Source organism: Adiantum capillus-veneris, chromosome 25 (assembly GCF_014529385.1).
Source record: "Adiantum capillus-veneris isolate H3 chromosome 25, ASM1452938v2, whole genome shotgun sequence".
Lineage (NCBI taxonomy): Eukaryota > Viridiplantae > Streptophyta > Polypodiopsida > Polypodiales > Pteridaceae > Adiantum > Adiantum capillus-veneris.
The window spans coordinates 69,071,785-69,081,489 of NC_140955.1; the positions used below are offsets into that span (position 1 = coordinate 69,071,785).

Here is a 9,705-nt window from a genome sequence, read left to right on the forward strand (position 1 = left end):
TTTATTTAAACTCTTATAGCTAGCTTTGTCAATAATATAAATAATATTCTACATGTAGAGATATGCATCTCTAGTTGATGATGAGGATGCCATCTATGATAAAGCTGCTTGTCATTCACATACACAACACGGTCGTGCAATCCAAGAATTGCAAAAGGATATTGCCACAATATTTGCCTCCCAGCTTTGAGAGCAAGACTGGTTGTGATTATGCATTGCCCAATCGTTTACTACCTTTAGTGCAGATGTTTGCAAACATGATGGGGGATGTCGTGCGTGGACGATCTCTTCCTAGAGATGGAGAGGTTTTTAGCTTTTGGGATGGTTGATACATGAAAACTTCGTCTAGCTTTTTGGATGAAGGACGTGGCCTATTCATTGCACATAATTTACAAGTCCCACCACATTCATAGGTGACCCTTATGTGCTTTTGTGGACCCATATATGGATGGATCTCTTGGCATCGGTTGACGCGCTACATCCACATCATGACCACTTATGGTTTGTGTCTCAATGCAACCTCCCTCAAGAGGCATTACCCACGCAAAAAGCCAAAGACTTTATGTATATGGAAGACCATATATACATAGAAACATAGCCCACCTAATTATTAGTAGGCGGGGAAGGAATGTAAGAACCAATTGCATTCTTGTGGAATGCAAAAATGGACTTAAACTAGAATACTTGAGCATAGATGTTTCACGATACATTTTTGTAAATGTCATTAGATCATTACGTGTTGATGGTACGATATTAGCAAACTATGGATTTCGTAGGCCAGAAATAGTACCTCTACCTTTAGATTGAGTATGTAAAAATGTAAAGATGAAATGTACACTTGGATTATGTATCAAATTTTTGAAATTCACACGTCTATATTTCATAGTATTTAGTTCTTTGCTTAATTAATTTATCTCTTTCTTAATTGTTAAGTATTTGCTACAAAATATTAAGTTTGGATTTTGTATATTGAATGCTTATGATCGTCTCTATGTGATAGGTCCTAGATTATGCTGTTGAAAACGATGTGCTTCTCATGGCATCTCACGTATGTCAATGGAGTGCATGAAACTCCTTCGTAAGAGTGATCCAAAGACTTATGATAGATTAAAGAAACTTTATGGTTTGCATTTTGACAAAAAGAATGACGTTTTTGATGGTGATGGATGGCATGGATGATTTTATTCCTGATTGGTACGAAGAAAGTGAAACGTGTGATAGAGAAAGTTTCTAATGTGAAAGTAGTTGAGCAAATATACAAAGGTTCAAATTTATCATGGTTAAGTGCGAGTTTGATTATTTTGAACCTCCAAAATTGTTTATGCTTGGAGTAGTGCATCCGTTTCGGCACTATTAAAGTAAATACCTTCTCCATTGTCAATAAGGATTGCATTATTTTTTAATGTTTTCAAAGCTAATTTGTATGTGGTGTTTGCTCAACATGTTGCAAATTATTTCAGAAGTTAAAAAACATCCTTCCTGTATCAAGAGATGAGGTGAACAAGGTATTGAGCAAACTTGGATTCAGTTACAACACCATTCATACATGTTCCAATGATTGTATTTTGTATAGAGATGAATATAAAAATGAAGAAAAATGTTCAACATGTAAAAATCTTGTTATAAAGATACAAGCGAAAAGATCCATCAAAAGGTGCTTCAAATTTTTCATTGGCATTCTGTATGCAACACATATTTAAAACCCCAGATTTAGCAAGACTTATGGTGTAGGGAGCAAAGAATGCAAGTGTTATGTAATGGATGATGAGAAGGTTGAGACTAACATTTATGGTCATGTGTGTGTGATGTAGAAGGTCAAGGCAACTGAGTCGTGGGTATGTGACTGGCAATAGCTAGCAGGACATTGAATAATGCAATAAGACACAGGCTTTGTAGTCAGTTCAATAAAGTCCCCTTATCCCAAATTGGAATGAAAATAGCCTCATTTTATGAGCTGACCCTTTTTATCAATAAATATAAATGCATGCCTAGAGGAAGCCAGCTCACTCTAGGAATGGGGGGAGATTGCACCCAGTGCTTGTGTCTTTCTTCTCTCCTCTCCGTTCTTCTCTCTCGTCGTGCTGGTGTAGCACTCCGCTTTAGGAGGCACATCCACACGCTCACGCTCTCTCTCTCTCTCTCTCTCTCTCTCTCTCTTTCTCTTAGATTTTGTACGTATAGCTTCGATTATGTGGTGTACAATATGCCAGATATGCAAATCTTTTGTGTTTATTGTCTGTAGCATGTTATTTTCCATGTTTTGCAGGGCTCTCTGCGCTTTTTGTTTGTAGCAAGTGGTATCAGAGCCAAGGCTACGCTCAAGATATTGAAGATTTAGATAATCAGAATCTAAGTGCAATTACACAGTAATATTTTGCTTCATCTAAATTTATTTGTCTATTCCTTTTTCATGCGCATGATTCTTAAAAAAAATAATTTTTTTAGGATAGTTTAGGTTAATGCCTCATCAAATTACAATGAGAAAATTAAGTAACACTGATAAGATAACTAGAATCAAGAAATTCAATGTTGAGGGACCTGTAGTAATAACATGATGATTAATTAGAGGCTTTAGTTTATAATTTCTTTGTTAGTGCGAAGAGAAGATGAGAACACGTAAGATCGGGATCATCCAGACTTAGTGAACATTCACAAAGAAGAAGTAATAGAGATATTGTAAAGGGAGTAGAAGGAAGATAATTTTATTTTTTTATTAAAAAAAAGAAACGACGCCTCCTCCAAAACACACTCTCCCCCACCTTAATGTCCGCTGCTCTGAGCACCACCTGAGAGCAAGCATAGAATGAATCTCGTGATGCTGCTGTCCGACAACGATAGCCCCCTGCAATAAACGTCATCGACAGAGGTGTCCAACAATCATTGGGGACATACATTGTAGGTCGCTCAAGCTGGTGATTGTTTTTGACTTGGTTCTCACCAACCAACACAGATGTGGAGTGTGCTAGAGCACTATGTGCATGGTAGCACCAACTTCCTGGCCCTTGCAATGGTGACTGTCCATGCCCTCACCTTCACAACTCACATCCGTATGCAACACGTTTCACTGGCACCATTCATTATTCCCTCTCTCTTATGGAGACCACCAACCAACCACCCCTACCCCACCTTTTTGGCCCTCACAAGCTGCGGCTCATAGCCACCCCCACCTTTTTGGCCCTCACAAGCTGCGGCTCATAGCCACCCCTCCCAGCTGACTCTTAGAGCCGCCCACCATACGAGCAAGTAGCATGCACAAACCGATGGCCCATATTGTGGCACTCTCTACCTGCTCACCAACCAATCACCTTTCTCGGCTTACAGTCGTTACCGCCATGAAAAATACCAACCCCCTTCTAACCACACCCACCCACACTTGAGCCAACCTTGGATGCCACCTCTCACTCGCATGTCTATCCTCGACCGCACACCGTCCCTCCTTACCCTCCCTCATTTATCCCTTCTCTCTCTCTCTCTCTCTCTCTCTCTCTCTCTCAGTTCTTGTCCACCATGCAAACCACGTCGCTTTTTGAAGATAGGTAGTTTACCATTCTAATAGTCATCAACCCACATGCTGGCCTCCCTCTCGCTCTGCAACTACCTCCCACCACCACTTCTCAAAACACCAACGGAGCTTCTTGTCTCTCTATAGGAAAATAAGTAATGCCATCTCATAGCTTGCTTTTTTGCTAAGTCAGAGGAGGATGATTAAAGCTTGTCAGTTTGCTCGCAGGTGTGGGATCAAGGACTGCAACAAATTGGGGTTCGCATGTCCTACACAAGTTGAAGGGAAACCCCTATCTGCTGCAGCTGTCCAACATTCTTTGCCAACAAAGAGCACAATACCATGTGCTACTCAGTGGTTGTCTCCCACAACGTTTGTGGCACGCTGCTCTGTGTTACTCTCACAACCTCGCAGGTCAAGAGTGAGAGCAGACAGAAAAAGAAACTGGTAAATACTTCTCTTGCACAGTGGTTGCATGCAGCCAATCTTCCGCGCTCATGCGTAGTTCAAAAAGCCCAAACAAAATTTTTTCTACCCCTCGCTCGTGCATGCTGCACACCAAAAGTTGTGACTGGCGGCATTGTTGTTGCATGGAAAAAGGGAGGGTGGCATTGGAGCTCGTCTGAGAGTTTTGTGGGGGCGTTCTGTATGGCGAGTAACTCTACAGCTACAATTACCACAATGGATGGATGGAGTTTGAATCGTATATCATGCTTATTTATTATTTTGGGGGGGGTGTCCTATGCAGGAGAGGCTCATGGAATTGACGCTCCTCTAGCCGATATTCGCCAGCATGGCATATCATCAGCACTGGCTCTGTTTTTTTATATAAATCTAAGCCTAACAAGATTAGCTTATCACTAATCTCTCTCATAAAAATCTTAGACCGCTCTTAAATTTAATCTACCATTATTATTATGGTGCTCTCTCTCAATCGTCACCCCTATTTCAAAGCTAAGAACGACTATCAAATCATCCTAATTTGTACGTGCAAGTGCTTTTCAAGGTAGGTCCCATACCCATGCATGGCAAAACTTCCCTAATGCCGCTCTAAAAATATCAATGAGTACTGCATTTTCTATGTCTTTAGCCATCTCTCTCTCTCTCTCTCTCTCTCTCTCTCTCTCTCTCTCGCGTTACAACCTCACCTTCAGTCCCTAAACTACACTTAAGAGAACAATCATTTGGCCTTGTTGATCTCAACCTAATTTGGAAGTTGTTAAAATATCTTTAAGAATGCCACTAAATGGCTTGAAATTAGCACTAATTTTGGTCTTTTAACCAATTTCTACCGGTGTACTCTACTATGCTAAAGAAAAAAGATAAAAATTTAAGAAAAGAATAGGGAAACGACTTAACTCTTAGAGATTTCCAAATCCAATGTCTTATAGTTGATGCCCTTAGTCGTAGGTCAGAAGATGATGAGAAACCCTCTAATCTTCAATCTTACACATTTGCTAACATTCAAGAGGTGTATCTTAATCATCTTTTTGCTGTTGAAATTTTAATCTTCTGATGCTATGATTTGGCTGTCATTAATTATTTTCTTGTCGGCGGTTGCTACTCTTTTGCGAATGGTTTTGTCTTTTATCGTAAAAAGTTGTGTGTCACTGTACACTTTAGAGAACCCCCTTACAAAATGCATGCACCAAAGTATATGGGTCACCGTGGCATTCAAAGCACTTTCTCTACTTGCATTGACTACTTCTTTTGGCCTGACATGAAGCACGATGTTGCACAATTTGTCTCACACTGCATTGTTTGTCAGCGTGTCAAGAGGCACCATGGTAAAACTCATGGACTTCTTATGCCCCTGCCTATTCCAAGGGGCCCTTGGGAAGAGATTTCCATGGAATTTATTACAGGTTTTTCATCCACCTCTCGCACAATGATATGATATGGATTGTCGTAGATAGGTTCAACAAGAAATCATATTCTTTGTAAAAAGAATCTCACTGCACCTCAAGCTGCAAAAATGTTTTTGAATCTCATTTTTTCTCACCATGGTTTTTCTAAAGTATTAATTTTTTATCATGATTATCAATTTTGCAATCATTTTTGGTCTGCCCTGTGCACTAACCTAGGCTCCAAAATGGACTTCATATATGTTTTCCACCTTGAAAGTAATGGCTAGACCAAAGCTACCAATAGTATTATCCTTGACCTCCTTAGGGCCTGCACAATAGACAATACAACAAATTGGGACTAGCACCTTCCTCTCCTCCAATTTGCTTACAACAACACTCCACACTTTGCCACAAAAGAAGCTCCCTTCGAGATTGTTTATGGAAAGAAGTTTCCTGTCCCTATAACCACCATCATTAGTAATGTTCCTGCAGACAACACCCTTGCACAAGATCACGTTCTCATTTTGCAAGAAGTCACCACAGTTATTCAAAAAGCTGAAGCACGCTACATCGTACAAGCAAACAAAAAGAATAAGTTCGTTGAGTTCACTTTAACTGATTATGTTTGATTGCGTATTGAAAAGCGTCATTTGAAGAACATTGAAAAGCACCCCAAGGCCAAGTTAGCACCTAGATTTTATGGCCCCCTCAAGATCATCAAAATCATTAACCCTAATGCATACAGGCTTGACATTCCACATCACTGGCACATACACAACTCCTTCCATGTTAGTTTGCTGCAAAGAATTAAAGGCACCCCACCTATTGCATATGTTTTTGAAGACCCACCATTACTCAAAGATGATGAAGAATTATTTATTCCAGAATCTACTATTGATCATAATCTCACTACTACACGCACCGGTACACAATATCACAGATATCTTTTAGATATAAGAATCACTATATATGTCAAAGAATACCAATGGCTTTTGGAAGCCACTTTAAGTCCCATGTACTAGCACTTGATTTTTGCATAACACAATCACATTAATGCACTTAGGCCTGATGAGGCACCATTAGGCAATGCACATCGTCAATATTTGGTGGAATGGTTCAGTTGTCAATGAATGGAATGGATTGGTACATTGGTTGGTTTTTATGGAATAGATTCAAACACATATTAGAGCTCCTATGCCTAAAAAAGACAGGTCTCTCTGTTATACAATTTGTTATGGATTTGATTGCTGTTACATTCATGTGTATTAGAGTCCCTAATCCTAGTGAGGCTACATATTTTGTGCCGATATTGATCTATGTTTAAGTAATACGTATGACTATTTTTACTTTTATGCTATTTTTTATTATCATGCTAAATATTTTACTATGGATGTAGGGTGCTCAATCAAAGGCTATAGAGCTTGTTCCTCCTACAGTGAATGGTTGAAATCAATGTATAGTAAGCATCTCAAAATATATATGTACCTTTTGACATAGATGATTCTTATCTAAAGATCATTTACTACGTCTAAGCACGCAAACTAGATTTATTAATGGAAAGGTCAAGAATGGACAGTATCGAGAACAAGAAGTGGACCGAAGGACCCATCATCGATCTAGAATCACAATTTGCAAGCGACAAAGATGATGAGCAATATCGAGGACGACCTACTCTAACTCCCTATGTATGGTTTTCTTTGAAGTATTAGAAGAATTTGAAGAATGATGATCTTCTTGATCCTATGCATATATTGAAAAATGTAGGCCATTCTTATGGAAACATCTTATTGGTTTGAAGGACATAGAAGCAGCTCGAAACGACCTAAAAGAGAAAATTACAAACACAACTTGTGGCCTCATGTTGATGAAGAGACAGGTCAAAAAGAATATGCACATGCACGTGGGTGCTTACCTCCAAAGAGATTAATAAGATTGACCATAGAATATGATATCTCCGCACACTCATGAGATATGGTGCTTCATTGAAGAGCGTATTCACTGTAGATGACACAAGTTTTTTTGAACTTAAAAGACACATGATGACATAATTTGATCAAGATAACTAATTTTTCTTTAATCATAACAAGTTGTTGTTCCGATCAAATGATACTAATTTGACTGTAAATTGATACATGTAGCATGATCTCTCTCTTATTTTTGATGGTTGCTTAAAAAGTGGCATCCGAGATGTTATCTATCATTTAAGAGAGCGAGAAATTTATAAATGTCTATAATATATTTATATATGTGCTTTTAATAAATGTTTAACACATTGTTCTTGCATTTTTTTAATAGATGGATCATGTCTATGGAGATTGATACAAGGTCAATACTGCAAAAGAAAAGGAAATGCATCGAGCTCCTTTCCTTGGTAGAGAAAAAAGAGATACCAACTTTATTTTTTGATATTCAAGTCCACATACTCATCCATTTTGTGGATGAGATAGTGATTCAAGATGTTGTTAGCACTCATTGGATGTTTTGGGTTGAGAGATTCATGGGAGTTTTGAAGGGGCTTGTTCACCAAAAAGGGCAACCATAGGGTTCAATGGCCAAGGGATGGGTTCTTAGATAGTGCACATACTATTTTTCAAGGTACCTTGAGCATGTTGACAAAGCTATTCCTTGTAGATGGACAATAGAAAGGTATCTTACACTATCAGAGGAGGTGTTATGTGTCAAGAGTATGCCCCACAAGCTCACAACTATAGAATACTTTAATATTTTAACCTTTATTTACAACTCACAGTTTATGAAAAGGTTCGTTGAAGAGTACCATGAAGTTTGCAAGCCACAAAGAAAACAAAGAGGTGATAAATCTACCAATAGTGAACCTCCATCCATTCTTTCATGGTTATTTAAACGTATCAAAGACGGAATTCTGGAAGGAGAAGACATCACTGATGAGCAAAGAGAGATTGGATTTGGCTTTACGAGAAGTAATAATTAATTTTGTGAATGTATATTTACAAAATTGTTTGAATTTCTCTTTGAATTTGTATATTACAAAGTTGTTTCAATTCCTAATATTATTGCTCGATTTTTATAGAGATGTTAATTGAGTCGACGTCAGTTAACAAAAGCTGCTAAAGATCAAAGACGTATAAATGTACATTGAGGATGAATACAAAAAATCAGTGAAGATTGGAGTTACACATTTTTACATTTTCCAAAATGGCCATGTATTGTAAATTCTTGATTTATTTCAAGCCATTGTAATATTTTTAATGTGTTACGGGCTCAATAGGAGTTCCAAGATGTAAAGAACAAGTCAGTTAGTGTGCATAGGTTTGGTGAGAGCTCATGAGTTGTGTGGCTATGGAGTCCTTGAGCTTCTCCTTGCTCATGTGACTTGATTAATTCTCTTTTGATATGTCTCTCTCATACTTCTTGTGATTGCTATTGACGCTTTGATTAGCTAGATTGTAAGTAATTAGTGGTTAATCCCTCTCTAATCTTGTGTGATTGCCTTCTTTGCTTGTGTGTGCATGTAGGTTTGATTGGAGTGTGGTGCTCGATAGATCTATGTGTGTGTGCTTGTGATTAGTGTGTTGCATGATAGGGATTAGTGTTGTGTGCATCTTGAAATCGTTAGTGTGTCGTTTGAGTAGATTTGAGGTGAAGAGAAGTGGATGTGGAGATTGCCAATCATTGTGGCTTAGCTCCTCCATAGGCCGAGAAGCTTAGCTCATAGAGTCACCATTTGTGTTGCCATGATTAGCCCACTAATTGTGTGAGTGTTTCCATGCCCTAGCCGGGTAGCTCATCTTTCCGGATTGATAATTTTGTTGGTCATTGGAGCTATGCTACGATGGTACCCCCAACAAGAGAAGTAATAATTAATTCTATGAATGTATATTTACGAAGTTGTTTGAATTTTTTTATGAATGTATTTTACAAACTTTAATTCCTAGTATTATTGCTTAAAGTTTATGTACTCGCTTCTATAATTTTAGGCATATGCGTACAACGACATGTGGGCCTATAGATAACATGACAAACTTGATCAATGATGAACTACTCAAGATTGTTTCATTGTTTCATCTTTTAGTCAGCAATCGCGTTCAAGTGTAAGAGATACAGAATTTATCAATGATGAGCTTGGCTATGTGGGGATTGTAGTTGATATTTATGAAATGAATTTCTGTGTTTGCTAGCGGGTAATAAGAATCTATAGATATGCAAAGATGTTTGACACTGTTGAAGTGATTTCTAGAGCATTTTCAATATCTTATGTTAAAATAGATAGGTTGGAGATTGATTGGTTTTGTGTGGAGCATAAAGGGGCTAGATCCACAATGAGATAAGGACTATTGTTGTCCATGTATAAAGATGATTACATACCAATATCAAGAC

At 38.2% G+C, this 9,705-nt stretch overlaps 1 protein-coding gene across 4 annotated transcripts; it reads left to right on the forward strand.

Annotated features, from left to right (window-relative positions):
* Nucleotides 1-2,749: 2,749 nt before the first annotated feature.
* On the forward strand, nt 2,750-8,651 carry LOC147425060 (uncharacterized). Of its 4 annotated transcripts, XM_086500393.1 has the most exons (6): nt 2,750-3,010; nt 3,650-3,657; nt 3,731-3,949; nt 6,746-7,034; nt 7,645-8,288; nt 8,399-8,651. In XM_086500393.1, the coding sequence occupies exons 1-4, from the start codon at nt 2,951-2,953 to the stop codon at nt 6,765-6,767; spliced, it is 309 nt and encodes a 102-aa protein (XP_086356519.1). In that variant the 5' UTR covers nt 2,750-2,950; the 3' UTR covers nt 6,768-7,034; nt 7,645-8,288; nt 8,399-8,651. The 4 variants fall into 4 exon arrangements, 1 of the variants encoding a protein (XP_086356519.1); XR_015186448.1 differs by lacking the exons at nt 2,750-3,010; nt 6,746-7,034 and having other exon boundaries at nt 3,260-3,657; XR_015186450.1 differs by lacking the exons at nt 2,750-3,010; nt 6,746-7,034 and having other exon boundaries at nt 3,300-3,657; nt 7,645-7,720.
* The last annotated feature ends 1,054 nt before the right edge of the window (nt 8,652-9,705 follow it).

What these genes read in the sequence shown, in the direction of transcription:
- LOC147425060 (XM_086500393.1), top strand. Translation starts at nt 2,951, where the DNA reads ATGTGGAGTGTGCTAGAGCACTATGTGCATGGTAGCACCAACTTCCTG. An exon ending in GCAGACAGAAAAAGAAACTG is followed by an intron (nt 3,950 to 6,745) that starts GTAAATACTTCT and finishes CTATGGATGTAG; the next exon opens with GGTGCTCAATCAAAGGCTAT.